The following is a 15,565-nucleotide window of genomic DNA, read 5'->3' as shown; positions in this document are numbered from 1 at the left end:
CTCAAAATACTTCTTCTGTGCTGTAGCGCTCCTGAGGTCACAGCTGTGTCTTTGTCACTTATTGCTTAGGACTTTTCCTTAAGAAATAACCTATGTATCACATAGGAAATTGCACAAACAAACTTCCCACAAAAATTAAACCCTAAAATTCATAGAAACAAATTACTCAGCTTTTTCTCCCCCATATCAAGGTTTTTATGGCTAGTTCACAGCAGCTATACTATATTCAGGTATAAAACTGATTTAAAAAAATATTAACTTTTCCACTTACTGAGAATCTAGGATTAAGAGTTGTGAACATACTCAACACACTAGTAATACCCAAGGTAGCCCACATTCATCATGAGAATTGAGCCTTTCCACTAAAAGCTGAAACTATGTTGCTTTCACCTACTTAAGCCTTTACAATAACTGCTCTCTGAAATAAAACTCCCACTCTTCTCACAGATAGTGATAAATTTCACTATTTACTTACTGGCTCAAGGGTATATTTATGAAAGTAAATTATAAAAACTTGATATTGGATCATTTATGTTTTGCAAACATTAACTAAAATTTTTGCGGGTTGGCAATTACCATAGCAACTCCCTTTTCTAAAAGTTTCATTGGTCAGGGGACAGTGAACAATCTCGTTGAAGATTTTATTGAGCCTTCTATTGCCAAGAATATCCGCTCAAATGTAATTCAGTGTACTGCTTAGCATACGGTTAGGTCAGACAAAGAAATACCAAAGCTGGCTACTTGGAAGAATCTAGTCTAAAGCTTTTGCAAAGCTGCCTTATGTTCTTAATTTTACATAAAAGATTATCTTCTCAGGAACTGAGACACTAATTTAAGGAAAAACCTAGGTTTAGTTTTTAAAAAAAATTTTTAGGGCCCACCCAGTGGCACAGCGGTTAAGTGCACACGTTCCACTTTGGCAGCCCGGGGTTTGCTGGTTCAGATCCCTGGTGCGGACATGGCACTGCTTGGCAAGCCATGCTGTGGTAGGCGTCCTACATATAAAGTGGAGAAAATGGGCACGGATGTTAGCTCAGGGCCAGTCTTCCTCAGCAAAAAGAGGACTGGCAGCAGATGCTAGCTCAGGGGTAATCTTCCTCAAAAAAAAACCCAATAATTAAAAAAAAATTTTTAATAGTAAAATGCAGTTTTATTCACAGTACTATTAATTAGCCAAACACATCTGAAAATATATGCATTTTTGTTTGCATGTAATATGACAAAATTACAAAGAAATATATAAAAATCTTTGCTAATCTATCTATCTAAATCCAACACATTTTTTTTTAAAAGATTTTATTTTTCCTTTTTCGTCCCAAAGTCCCCCGGTACATAGTTGGTGTACTTTTAGTTGTGGGTCGTTCTAGTTGTGGCATGTGGGATGCCACCTCAGCATGGCTTGATGAGTCTGTGCCCAGGATTTGAACCGGTGAAACCCTGGGCCACTGAAGCACAGCGGGCGAACTCAACCACTCAGCCACAGGGCCCACCCCTGAATCCAACACATTTTTAAAATTGAGATATAGATGTTTAGTTTTAAACTCTAATATTTCAAGTTAAAGAGAAGATGCTACAGTTCTTAGGCACTGGCCATGGGGCTACAAATACTCAGCGGGAAATATTATCTCTCAGAAGGATTATTTAGGGGTCAATTAGTTTTTTTGAATCCTGATATTAAAACCTATTTAAAAGCACATAATTATACATACATACCTGAGAGAATTCATTTAGATTAAGAAAATAAAATCCTATATGGCTATCAAGTAATAAAGAAAACTTTTTGAACCTTAAATTACTAAATATTATTTAGAGAACAATACAGTATCAGGCATTCAAGTGACACTTAGGAAGGAAATGCATAGTGATTAAAAGCATGGATGCTGGCTTCCAGTTGTGGCACTCTCTCTTATTAATCATTACTTGGGCAAGTTATTTAACCTTTCTGTGACTCGGTTTCCATATATAGTGGAGTTAATAATAGTACATACTTTACATAAGGATTAAATGACTATGTAAAGTACTTACTACAGTCCGCAGCATATACTAGATGCTCAATAAATATTAACTATGATTATCATTTTTATTAGCAGCAGGAGCAAAGGGAGAAACTTGAAAAAAAAATGCTTATAATAGTATTATGTCACTCCTGTGCTCAACAATATTCAATGGTACCACATTGATTACTGAATTAGGTACAAAAGCCTCAGTCTGACATTTTAGGATGCAGGGCTACCCTTCCAAATAATATCAACTAATAGTTTTCAAATTAAATTTCACATAATGTCACTATGATTTTATACTCTCCCAAGATCATAACTACACTGACACTTCCATTTCTGGAATTAAAGCAGACCAGATAAGGCAAAAATTCTCTTGCAATAAAAAACATAGAAATGATGGATAAAAAATGACAAATCTCCTTTTAAATGAATAGTTAAGCTCTTAAGAAACTAAGGAAAATCTCCAAGAGTCATCAAACAAAGGGAACCAAAATCTTAGCTTGATAAGTATAAACTGATGCTGTGACTACCCAACAGGGATGTGCCAATGTTCATAAACAAGGGCACTGTATTTTAACAGCCACAGAGGGTCAGCAGACAGGGCTTAGGCCTCAGTAAGAAAGGAAATTATAATTGAGTCTTCTGCATAATGTGGAGGCCCTCACTGAAAAGATGGAATAAAAAATCCAAAAATCTTCTGTTTGCACAGGGAGATAACAAGGAAACTTGAAAATAAACTGATATGGCTCTGCATGGCTCAGAAACCCTTTAGTATAGAAATTAACATAAAAAAATACTTCCAAACTGATAATACTCTTTGGGTATCTGGCCTAAATGAAAGAAAAACTATGCAGAAGAGATATACTTTCAACATAGGCCCCTCAAGAGTCCCACAGATAAAATGTTTTTTAATATAACTCAGAATCCAAAATTACAGAACACATGTGGAAATGATTCATCATGAGCTAATGTCAGGAGACACAACAGCAGAATTAGACTTCTAAGTAGTTCAGATTATAGAATTAATATGGTTAAAGAAAAATGAAGGATTTGAAAACATGAGGAAAGAAGAAATTAATAAAAACATCAGGAAAATTTGAAAAAGAAGCAAATAGAAGGTATAGGCATGAAAATATAGTCTTTGAAATTAAAAACTGAATGGACAAATTAAACACAGATTAGAAATAGCTGAAGAGAAAATTATCGAACTGGAATACTGATCTGAAAAAATTACACAGAAGGCAGAACACAGAGATAACAGATAATATAAATGAGAGGTTAAGAAACAAGAACAGATGAAGGTCTAACATGTAGCTCATAGGAGTTCCAGAAGGGGAGAACAGAGGACACAGAAAAGAGGCAATATTCAAAGAAATAATGACTGGAAAATCTCCAGAAATTATGCCAAACATGAATTTTCTTATCAAGTAGAATAAATAAAACTAAAACCACATTTAGATACATGATACTGAAACAAACACACCAAAGACAAAAAATAATCTTAAAAGAATCAGAGAAGAAAACATTGCCTACAAATGAAAACCAATTATATTGAGAGTAGACGTCTTAACAGCAACAACTGAAAATAGTATTCCATTGTATTCTGACTTTTAAGTGCTGAGAAACAACTATCAATCTGAAATTCTAAAGTTAACTAAATAAGATATTTTTAGACAAAAACATCAGCTGACAAGCTGCTAAAGGACATTCTTTCATAAGAAGACAACTGGATCAGAAAAAAGGGCCAGGATGAAAGAAAGCTGATGAATAGCTGAAAGAACTACTAAAGAATGTCCTTTAGTAAGAATACAATTGGATCAGAAAGAAGAGCCAGGACAAGAGAGCGGGGCGGAAAAGGGCAAATACGTGGGCAAATCTAAACAAATATTGACTATTGAAAATAATAATAATGATTAATTTGAGGATTATAAAAATAAAGTGGAACCAAAATGCTAGTCAATAATGGCTTGTAAATTGGTAGGAAGGTGATTAGAGATCTTTCTAAGGATCATTCTAAGATCCTCGTATTATTTGTGAGAAAGGTAGAAAAAGACTAATTTTAACCTCTGTTTCTTCATTCATTCAACAAGCATCTTTTAAGGAGAGGTAAAAGTAATCTATGGTAAAAGAAGTCATAATAGTGATTACTTTGTGTGGAGTTGTGACAAGGAGGAGGCATGACGCATAAGAGAGGCTTCTGGAGGTGCTGGTAACATTCTATTACTTGATCTGGATGGTAGTTACATAGATGCATTCATTTTGTGATATTTCATTGAGGTGTGTGCTATTCATTTGTATACTTTTCTGTATGTAATGAAGTATGTGTATGGAATATTTCTGTAAAAGTTATAAAAGGAAACTTTACTGCACAATTTACACCAAAATAAAATTGACAGGTTATTAAGATATAACTTTAAATATAAGTCCTAAAAATAATGGAAAAAATAGAAGTTAGTATTTACATAATCTTGGCTGGGAAAGAACTTTCTAAGCATGACACCAAAGGCAGAAATCACTGGTAGCTTTGCCCATATAAAAGTAAAAAATGAAATAAAATAAAATAAAACTTTTATACAACAAAAAACTACAAATAATATAAAACAAAACATCAAATACAGGAAAAAGATCTGCAAAATATATAACGGACAAAAGGTCAATATCCCTCATTAAACAGATATAATTCTTAAACATTTTAGGAAGAAAACGGAATACCCCAATTTCAAAATGGGCAAAGAATATGAACTGGCAATTCATAAAAGAAATATATATATGGCCAATGTGCTCCGGAAACTGACACAGGTTAAGCAATTTGCCTAAGTTCATGGAAATAGTAAGAGGGAAAGTCAGGATTCAAACCCAGGCAATCTTACAATTCAATTAATATTTGTTTAATGAATGAATGATTACATATTTAACTCTAAGAGATGTTTACATGATAGACTGCAAAGTGCAGGTTATAAAACAGAATGTACAATGAGATCCCTTTCTGTCCATACCTTCACATACATGTTTATACAGGCTTAGAAAAAAAAGTCTGAAAAGATCAAAATGTAACAGTGGTTAGATTATGGGAGGTTTTTTTTCCTCTTTATATTTTCTGAATTAAAAAAATTTTGGAATAAGTATATACTATTTCCATAATAAAGGGAAAAATTTATATTAAAAAGCCAAATAATAATACAAAGTGAAAAAGTACACAAACATCTCTAATGACTCTCAATGTATCTATGTATACATGGCTCAGCATGGATCTCTCAGGGTCCCCAATCATTAAATTCAACTATCATGCTATGGTTCTCTAGTCTCCTCCTCTGTTTTCCTACTCTTAGCTTCCAAATTAATCTGCCTAAAATTTTGTGACCCTCTTGTAATTTTATTGCTTAAAAGCTTTCAACAATTCCTCATTTTCTACACAACAAAGTAGAAATTCCTCAGCTTAGAATTTAAGGCCTTCCACAATTATGGCATTCAATCAACTTTTCACTTATTACACACATTCCAGCTAGTTGACTACTTGCTATTCTTCTTCTGTGCATGTTGCCTACAGCTTGCCATAACGTCTTCATGTGGTTAACTGCCTAGAATGTGCTCTCCCTCCATATGTCCATTTTCCACCCAAGCCTCAGCTTATACACAACCTTCTCCATGAAACATTTGCTCATTTCTTTTAACCACTTTGAGAATCCATGGCTCTTTTTCCTGTCTCTCTAGGCACTTATTTTCTTGTTTTTTTATATTTATCTTTCCTAATAGACAACGACTTACTTGAGGTAGGATTTTTATCTTATTTATCTTTGTATTCTTCTTACTAAATACTTTTTTCTTTTTAAAGATTGGCACCTGAGCTACATTGCTGCCAATCTTCTTCTTTTTTTCTTCTTCTCCCCAAAGCCCCAAGGATACAGTTGTATATTCTAGTTGTAGGTCCTTCTGGTTGTGCTATGTGGGACGCCGCCTCAGCACAGCTTGAGGAGCCGTGCCGTGTCCGTGCCCAGGATCCTAATGCATGAAACCCTGGACCGCAGAAGCTGAAAGTGCAAACTTAACCACTCGGCCACAGGGCCGGCCCCTACTAAATACTTCTGAATGAAATGTAATTAATCAACAAAATAGAAAAACCCACAGAATTCAATACCTTGATGTTCAGGTATTTTCTAAGTGCCAGTGTGTGGCTATTAGATTTCTCCTTCTTTGAACATAGGAAACGTGAATTGTTAATAGGGCCATTCGGTCCTTACTCTCCGGGTCTCTGACCTAATTAAGTGATTTATGAACCTAAGGGAGTATAGATCCTTCATCTCACATAAACTCTACATTATTCTATGAACTGATGCATTTTGGTGTACAGCAGTTTGGTCAGCACTGACCTTACTTTTCCTACTTTAAGGGAATTTAAGCTTTAATCTCTGGGAAAGGGGACAGAGTTGTAGGACTGAACGTTCTCTCTTACCTTTTCGTGTTGTGCACCGTGGTTCCTCCCAGGACAATCCTCACTCCAGGAGTGGTACGGTTCAGGTTATAAACTGTTAGAGCCTCTTCATAGGTGGCTCCTCCAATTACAAACACAATGATATCCTGAGGTCTGCAATAACGAAGAAAGTTAATATCATGGGATAAGAAGGAAAAAAGGGCAAAGATTTGTTACTATTATATACACAGTTTTGATTTCTAAATCTTTCTTTTTTGGTGAAGGAAGCAGAATTAAAGCAGAATAGAATAAAAGGTTTCAAAAAAGTTTTAATTATCTGAAATTGGCAGGAAGTAGAGCAGAAAATGCTGAATAGTGATTTGCTTTCTGTTTATGAGCGGATGTCTTATAATTTCTGTGCTGTGGATTTCAGAATAGCACAATAGTGTTCGCTGGAACCAAATGTGGCAATATTCTTTTATATTTAAGAGGCTGCAGAGTCCTTCACTGTGACATGATATTAATATAGCAGTAATATATGCTTGTACTACATATCCCCCTTAAGAATAAGCCCTTTGTCAAATACTTAGTACAGTGTCATTACAATAGCCTCTGTCCAAGGACCTCAAAGTATTTTGGAAAGCATTGGCATATTTGGATGTTCCCAAAACATAGGAACTAGAAACATTTAATATTTTGAGTGTAAAAAAAGAAGGAGACACACAAATTAACAGTGCTTCTAGGAACTTCACCTCTTCTTAAAATCTTTGTTCCTAAATCCTTTGATAAACCAAGAAAAAGACACCATGGAAACAAACAAAAAAACCTGTGGGTGTAGTTTTGATACTGGACATGCTGAGACAGCTCAGTCGATAGCCTCATTTGGGTAGGACTTTGTAGTTTCACTGTTTCAATCTTTATCAAAATGGCTTCATAAAAGTGAGTGGTCTTCCTATTAGCTCCTTCTGTAGATATCAACAAGAAGGAGATCATATTATTTTCAAAACTGTTAAAGTTTGCCTTGTTTTTCTTTTCTCATGCCATCAAAAGAAGATAAAATTACTTAATCTTAGTAGGCAGGTAATTTTGTTAAATCACTTATTGGATGTTGATTTAAAACTACAACAAGCAGAAGCATCCATTTTGGAAGTTATAGCACAAAACTAAAAAGAAACCTCTTTAATCAAGAGCTATACACGCCTATGTATAAATTATGGGAAAAAAACCCAAAATTTCCTTTCTGTCTCTCTATCTCTTTCTAAAATACCATGAAGGATTTAACTGAGAGAGTATTTGTTCTTGTGGGACTTCATGGAAACAGAATCAGATACTGCAGCTATTTAAAAATGTTCTGGGGGCTGGCCCGGTGGCGCAGCGGTTAAGTGCGCACGATCTGCTTCGGCGGCCCAGGGTTCACTGGTTCGGATCCCTGGTGCAGACATGGCACCTCTTGGCAAGCCATGCTCTGGTTGGTGTCCCACATATAAAGTAGAGGAAGATGGGCACGGATGTTTGCTCAGGGCCAATCTTCCTCAGCAAAAAGAGGAGGATTGGCAGCAGATGTTAGCTCAGGGCTAATCTTCCTCAACAACAAAAGTAAAAATGTTGTGATAATCTCTGAATTGCCAATACCAAATGAAAGGTTCCCAATGAAGAAAATGAATTACTTTGCAATTATTAGGTAGAGAGTCAATCATGACACTTCCATGTCAACTTGGATCTTAAAATCACGTCTCTGAAACACTAAATTTATTTAAGACAAAATAAGATTCATTCAAGACCACTCACCAGAAACAATGTATTTAATACCATAATGCTTTTAGAGTTACATACTGTTATATATTCTACAATCATTTTTTATTATTTTAAAATGTACTGTTTTTGACTAGGTAAATGTTTGCATGTTGTATAAAATACAAAAGGGTACACTGTAAAAAAAAAAAAATAAAGCAAGTTTCCCTTTCACCTTGGTCCTCTTGCACCCTCATTTCTTTCTAGAGGCAAACACTCTTACTCATGTCTTAAGTATCCTCTCAGGGATATTATCTAGGGGTGTGTGTGTGTGTGTGTGTGTGTGTGTGTATATATATATCGGTCCTTCTAAACTGACTAAGCTGATCACTTGCTTCTCCTTGATATACTTTCTTCACTTGGTTTCCAGGAGATCACATTCTTGGTTTTTTTCCTACTTCACTAGTTGCTATTTTTCAGTGTCCCTTGACGGCCTCGCCTCATCTCCCTAAACTCTTAATGGTGGAGTGTCCAGAGCCCAGTCATCGGTTTTCCTTTCTTCTTGCTCTACACTTACTCCCTAGATCTGCTCTGTCCAATGCAGTAGCCACTAGCTACACATGGCTATTTGCATTTAAATTGTTAAAATAAAATGAAAAATCAGTTCCTCAGTAGAATTAGCCACATTTCAAGTGCTCAACAGTCACATGCGGCTAGTGGCTACCTTATTAGATAGCATAGATATAGCACATTTTCATCATTGTAGAAAGTTCTATTGAACAGCACTTCCCTAGATGATCTCACCCAGTTTTGTGGTTTTAAATACATCTATCTGCCGATGACTCCAAAATCTGTCTCCAGCCCAGACCTCTCTCCTAAAGGCAAGACTTAAATATCTGTCTACTTCGACATTTCCACTTGCATGTTTAACAGATTTCTCAATTCAACATGTTCAAATCCCTACTCTTCTCCTCCAGGCTTTTTTTACCTATAGCTTTCCCCATCTTAGTTGATGGCCATTCTATCCTTTCAGTTGCTTAGGACAAAAGCTTTGGAGTCATCCTAACTCCTCCTTTCTGGCTGCAGTGAAGCATATAAGTTGGGGACACAGTGAGAGAAACAGAGGGAGAAGTAAGCGGAAGCCAGGTCATGGAAAGCCTTGAATCTTATAGGCCATGGGGCAATCACTGAAGGGTTTTAACAGGTTACCATAAACAAATTTGCTTTTTTGAAGGATAATTTCGGTGCTGTGTGAGAATGAATTGGGGGTTCCTGTTGGGAAAAGCTGGAGAACAAAACACTACTGTAAGACTTCTAGGAAGATATGATGAAAATAGGAACTAAAGAAATACCAGAATTGGAGAGGAAAGACTGATATAGTAGACACAAAAGATGTAGACTCTTCAGTGTGTGGTCAATGATTAAATGTGGAAGATGAGGGTAAAGGAAGGGTCCATGACAACTTTAAGTTTTCTGGTTTTGGTGAGTAGGTATGGTGGTTTAGGTCTGAGAGGGAAGAAAGGAAGACTGATTTACTGAAACTAAGACAAAAACATGTTATGTCTGAGATGCCTGTGGAACATTCCAATGGAGATGGCCACTAGACATCTGGATATTCAGGCGTGATGATTACCCTGAATACAGGGGGCAGCTAAAGCCATGGAAATAGATGAGTTCTACCTTGGGAGATTATGTAGAATGAGAAGAAAACTAAAAGACAGAGTTTTGGAAGAGTCTTTGACATCTACAGGATAAGCAAGAAGAGTAGCCAGCAAAGGCAACTGAGAAGCAAATTGTCAGAAAGGTAGGAGGAGACCTAGAAGGGAGAGGCCAAGGGACACAGGAGTTTCAAGAATAGAATGGTTAACGGTGTTAAATGCAGTAGTGGGGTAAATACAGTGAGGACTGAAAGAGACCACTGTGCACATTCTCGCAATGTGATTTTGCAAGAAAAGTTTTAGTGTATCAGAGTGGAGTAAGAAGCCAGGGTACATGGACTGAAGAGGTGAGAAGTGAAGACAGTGACTTTATCCAAGAAGCCTAACTGTGAAGGGAAGGAGATAGGTTAGAGGAGAATCCAGGCTGAAGCGCTTTAAATTTATTACATGTTTAATAGGAGAAACTTGAGGATGCTTATAGCCTGTGGGAAAGTAGTTAGAGTAGGAGAAGCTGAAAATATAGGCAAATAACCAAGAGAAGGGCTTCAGAAGAGATGGTAGAAGTCTAAAACGAGTGCTGGCAGAGAGATTAGTTCTAAATAGGAAAAAAGCATATATTTCCTTTAGAATGGAGGAAGGAGAAAAAGGTAGGTACATGTAAATAAGTTTATAAATAGAGAAGCTGGCCATTGAAGGGGTTAACGTCTGACAGACAAATTTTTTTCTCTGTGAAGTAGGAAACACTGTGTGGGCTGGGGTGGGTTAGGTGATATGGAGAGAAGGGAAACATTCAAAACTGATGCAGAGATTGAGACAAAGATATAACTAAGGATACGTAAAAGTTTGACTGGGTATCCCTGAAGGCCCAAGTGAGGTTAAGAACAATGAATCTGTAGTGGCACTAATCTATAAAGTGCGTGATTTCCTCTAGTAGCTCAAAGAAGTAGATACAAATCTTCAGGCTAAATTATTAATCCAATACTAATCTGGTGCTTTAGGCTGCAGGAAAGAGTTTCTTTACCAACTTACAGGAAAGCATTACCACTGTCCATGAATCACTACAATCTTCTACACTATCTAGCTTTTCCTTCAAGTCCTTGCCTCCAGATACTGGCCAGCTTCCTTTTGCTGAGAAAGGTCATTTGCTTAGGAAGAGCTGTACAATAATGATAGTGATATTTTTCTGCCAAGTATAATGAACTCTCACTTATTCAGCCACTGACTATTCAGGCAAAATACAGGTTCTCTTCTTTGTTTCCAAGTGATATGTGTTGTTTCAATTCTTACTAATATTTCTACAGAAGAGGAAGGAGAATACGAACAGCTAAAACTCAAGTTCAGTTCTTGTCAGGATCTTTAGGGAGATATTTCATAGGGAAGGGGATCAAGTAGGCTACAGTTGGCTGTCATTTTAAAAACTGGCATGCGTCCTTGCAACTTTTACCATAGTATTACCCTCATGGATATACACAATTTCATTTTAACACTAAAGTTCTAAGGATGTACAATTTTAATTCTTCCCACTATATTGGTTCTAGAAGTACCAATGATATGAGATAATAATGGCTTCTAAAGTACAGTCACAATGGGTTTAACATTCATTAAAGGATGAGTTCTGTGGGAAAAAAAATCCAACGCTGTAAGAATGTGCGGTCAAGGAGATAGAGGACACTCTACCAATAGTTTACTCTCTGCTGTGACTATCTGGGGGTCAGCCTAGATGGAAAACAGAAAAAAAAAAAAAGGTAGTTACAGTATTCAGATAATAAAATCCTACCACTGAAATGAGTTTTTCTCAGAAAATGAGTATTTTTTACAGTCAGATTCCACATACAATGCTCTTTAAGTTGAGGGACAACTCTAGCCTGAGACCAATTATGCAGTTTATCTTGAGTAAACACGCACGAATTGCACAGATTATTTCATTAAGAAGAAGAGAGGAAGTTTCTCCCTTACAGGGGGTATGGTGACTAACGAGAGGAACCAAACAGTAGCACTTTTGTTTTGAGCTCCTGCTCTGATAAATCAATTTAAAAAGCAGCTAAGCAGACTAATGAGGATCATCCTAGAAAATGATGTTGCTTCTCCATAGCTGCCCTCTGCCCCTCACCTGCCTCTAGAGTACATTTGTCTCTTATGGAAAAGAAAGGCAAGAAGTGGGAAGGAATAAACTCAAGTGAGTTTCTAGCACAGCCAGAGAATGCTATCCTTTAGTCTGATAATTTCAGGGTGCCAGAATATTTCTGTATTACTGGAGAGGGAAGAAAATGTCATGAACGGTAACTGTGAGTGTAGGTTATATTAATGTAAGGACAAAACCTGGATACAAGGATAGGCTCTTAGAGCTTGACTCAGTTGTGTACCTAGCAAAGATGACTATGTCACATTTGGTTATGAACATTAATAAATGTTTTCCTGAGCCTCCTACTACTTATTCAAGTTGGCTTAAGGAGGAATATCGATAAAATGAAAAAAAAAAAAACCACGACATTTTTCCTTTTCATTCCTTTCCCCAGTGAATTTTAAAACTAGATGTTCTGATGAGGCCAACAGTAAAATATACAGCAAATCATTTTTATATGATAGTTGAAGCTAAGTGGAATACACAAGTTCAATTCTTTGTACACATCTTCCTGTGCTCTGTAATTCACCATAGCAACCAAAGGTATTAATTAATGCAGACAGCAAACATTAGAAAACAGCAGCCAGTTCATGCTGTATACAGATATACAAGGAAACCTTGAGAACCCAATCAATTTACATCTTATTTTATTAGAAAACTACAAAATTTTTCACATACAGTATTTCTGGAAATCATTACTTCTATATGTAGATAAGTACAGCAGGAAAACAAACTTTTAAGAGGAACTATTTTATCTACTTTGTCGACCAGTGTAACTATGGCTAAAATTCAAATTTTTGAATATACTTACAGATGGTAAAGATCTTATGAGCATTTATTGTAGGAAAAAAGGCCAACGAGAAAGGACCGCTGCTTTTACAGAAATAAAAATAAGCTGCAGCAACAAGATTCTACTAAATTTGTGTAAATGTGAAAAAGTACTTCCTTTTTGAATTGGCTGATTCTGGAATGTACAACCCTCATCAAATGTTTAAGCTGCTTGTTTTTATCAGGGACAAGAAGCAATTCTGGAGTGAGAAAAAAAAATAGCCTGATAAATAGGATATGTGGGAGTCCCGTGTGCAAGAGAAAGACAAAACCCAATTTGTGGATATAGCTACAATGCCAATCAGGTTGACTGCTAATTTAATAGCTAAGGGCTATAAAACATTTCTATAAGTGCTCCTGGTTTTGCACAGTTGTTCTTAACACATTTCCTTTGATACTTTCTAATATTACAATAACAACAAAACCAAGAAGTTCTAGCATGATGAGACTTCAGTTATCATAAAGATGACTAAAATCAATGACTCTTCTCAATGTGATGATCCAGGGCCAAGAGAGGAGCTAGAGCTGAAAGTGGGATGCAGAACCAAAATACCACATAGGGTTACTGGCAAACTGCAAAAAACCTAAATTTTCTGGTAACATCAACCAAATTTATTCTCTAGTTTAAATTTTCCAACTGTAAATCTTATATTGACTGCTATAGATGCCTACATAAGAAATTTGACAAATATCTGTTGAACACCTATTTGTGAAGCACTGTGTTAAATACTGTAAAAACCCCAAACATTAACAAAACATAGTTCTTACTGCAAGATTACAGTACTTAATACAATACCTAATAGGAAGGATAGATATGTATACAACTAACATGTATGTATCTCCATATCTAGAGATAACCACTATTAACAATTTGTTTATTCTTTCAGAAATATTTACTGAAAACATATGTGCTCGCATGTATATATTATATACATATTATGTATATATGTATAGTCAGGCAGAAACTTAATTATATACACATATGTATATAATCACATTTATGCTTATATACAGTTTATTTTACACAAAAGGTGTACTATAGCATCTTGCTCTTCTATCCACTCTATCTTAGAAAGTTTTGATATCCCCCCATGAAGAGTTATGCCATTTTTAAAGAAGAATGCATAGTATCGTACTGTAATTTATGTAACCAGTCCTCTACTGATGGATATTTATCTTGTTTCCATTTCTTTCATTATTACAAATGATGTTTCAGTGAACATTCTTGTTTACATGTCTTTGTATACTTGTGCAAGTATATCTATAATGCAGACTTTTAGAAATGGAATTGTTTAGTAGGTTTTTTCAAGTCCTCTGTAGTCTTCCTTCTGTTAAGCAGGGCCCGGAGGTGGCGTAGATATCTTCTGCGCTCCTCACTATAGTTTTGTAACCATTTCTCTACCTTCTTCAAAATGTTGACTGTCTTAGATGCTCATGATATAGTTTTCTCCTAACCTCTTTTCCTCTTTTCCTCTTATTCTCTGAAGACTTTAGCTCTGGTTTACTGTCCTCCTTTTCACTCCTGCTTCTTTCAAGATTTTCCGTCACTTTAACATTAATGTGGATTACTCATCTCATATCCTGGCCTCCTCACCTACACTCATCTGTTCTTCCATCATTCACAATCACAAACTTCCATGATTATAGCATAAACTTTTCATTACAAGTATCTGTACTATGACATCTTGAATTCAAAATCTCTTTCTCCTATAACCACCTCCTCAACTTGTAATTCACTTACACTAATAACCTCTACTGTAATAATTCTTTGACCTCATCAAGACAGCCAATTCACTCAACAATACTTTTTTTTCCTATCCAATACTGTCCTCCTGTTTTCATTTCCCCAAATCCTAGCTGGATCCAGCTATCAGCCTTCTCCTCATTTAATCTAGTGCAGCTAAAAGTTGCTAGAGAAAACCACACAACTAGGCTCATGGGCTGTATTTTAAATTAATGACTGCAAAACTCGAATAGGCACTCAATCTTGCCTAGGAGTCTTACTTACATTTATCTAGTAAATTCGATTCCTAGCCTACAAGACGACAATTTCACAGTGTTTTCTCTTTTCACCCCCTACGTTAGCTGATAACTTGGTATCATATTTTATTGAGAAAATAGAAGCAATCGGACAAGATGGACCCCATGTTCTCACTACCAGCACCATTAAAATAAAAGAAGTACCTCTGCTCCTATCAAAGTCTCCTCTGCTTGTGCTGTGGATCCCCTAAAGACTTCATTTCTGCAGCTCTTCCTCTTTCACTTCTGCATTAGCTATTTCTCCTTCTTTAAGATGATCTTATCAGATTACAAATATGCTCTAGAATCTCTCTTTCCCTTGAGCCCACAATCTGTTCCAGCTATCATCCCATTTCTCTGACCCTTTCATGCAAAACTTAAAAAAAAAGTTATACATTTATCTCCATTTTATCTTATATCCTGTAACCCTCTCTAATTTTGCTTCTAACCTCACTGAAACTGGGGAATAAGGTCACCAAAGACCTTCATGTTGCCAGATGGATTGTTGTCTGATGGATTCTTCACTGTTTTCACCTTCTTGGTCTTTATGACACCATCTTCTCCTGGTTTTCCGATCTTTCTGTCTCCAACTCAGTCTCCACTGCTGGTTCCACATCTTATATTCAATGCTCAGTCCTGGGCTCTCTTCTTTTCTCTTTCTCTCCTCTCTCCCTAAGGAATCTTATCTAGTCCCATGGTTTTAAATATCACCAAAATCTTGTTGACTTCCAATTTAGTATCCAACATTTCCACTTGGTTATCTAATAGGCACCTGCAACTTAACAACAGAACTCTTGAT

The 15,565-nt window shown here is 36.1% G+C and overlaps 1 protein-coding gene across 5 annotated transcripts in view; it reads right to left on the bottom strand.

The window, feature by feature from the left end:
• The window catches only part of VPS45 (vacuolar protein sorting 45 homolog), a 60,937-nt gene that overhangs the window by 18,030 nt on the left and 27,342 nt on the right, over nt 1-15,565 (bottom strand). For 3 of the 5 annotated variants that reach the window (XM_070497385.1, XM_070497387.1, XM_070497386.1), the window contains one exon: nt 6,451-6,582. In XM_070497385.1, coding sequence (XP_070353486.1) covers nt 6,451-6,582 — 132 coding nt within the window. Of the gene's footprint in view, nt 1-6,450; nt 6,583-7,234; nt 7,374-8,193; nt 11,514-15,565 lie in introns of those variants that run through there. The other 2 variants (XR_011498140.1, XM_070497389.1) reach the window with 2 other exon arrangements.

The sequence above is a fragment of the Equus asinus genome, chromosome 25, assembly GCF_041296235.1.
Source record: "Equus asinus isolate D_3611 breed Donkey chromosome 25, EquAss-T2T_v2, whole genome shotgun sequence".
NCBI lineage: Eukaryota > Metazoa > Chordata > Mammalia > Perissodactyla > Equidae > Equus > Equus asinus.
Note: the sequence above shows the minus strand (reverse complement) of the source record. Positions and strands in the feature narration are given on the sequence as shown.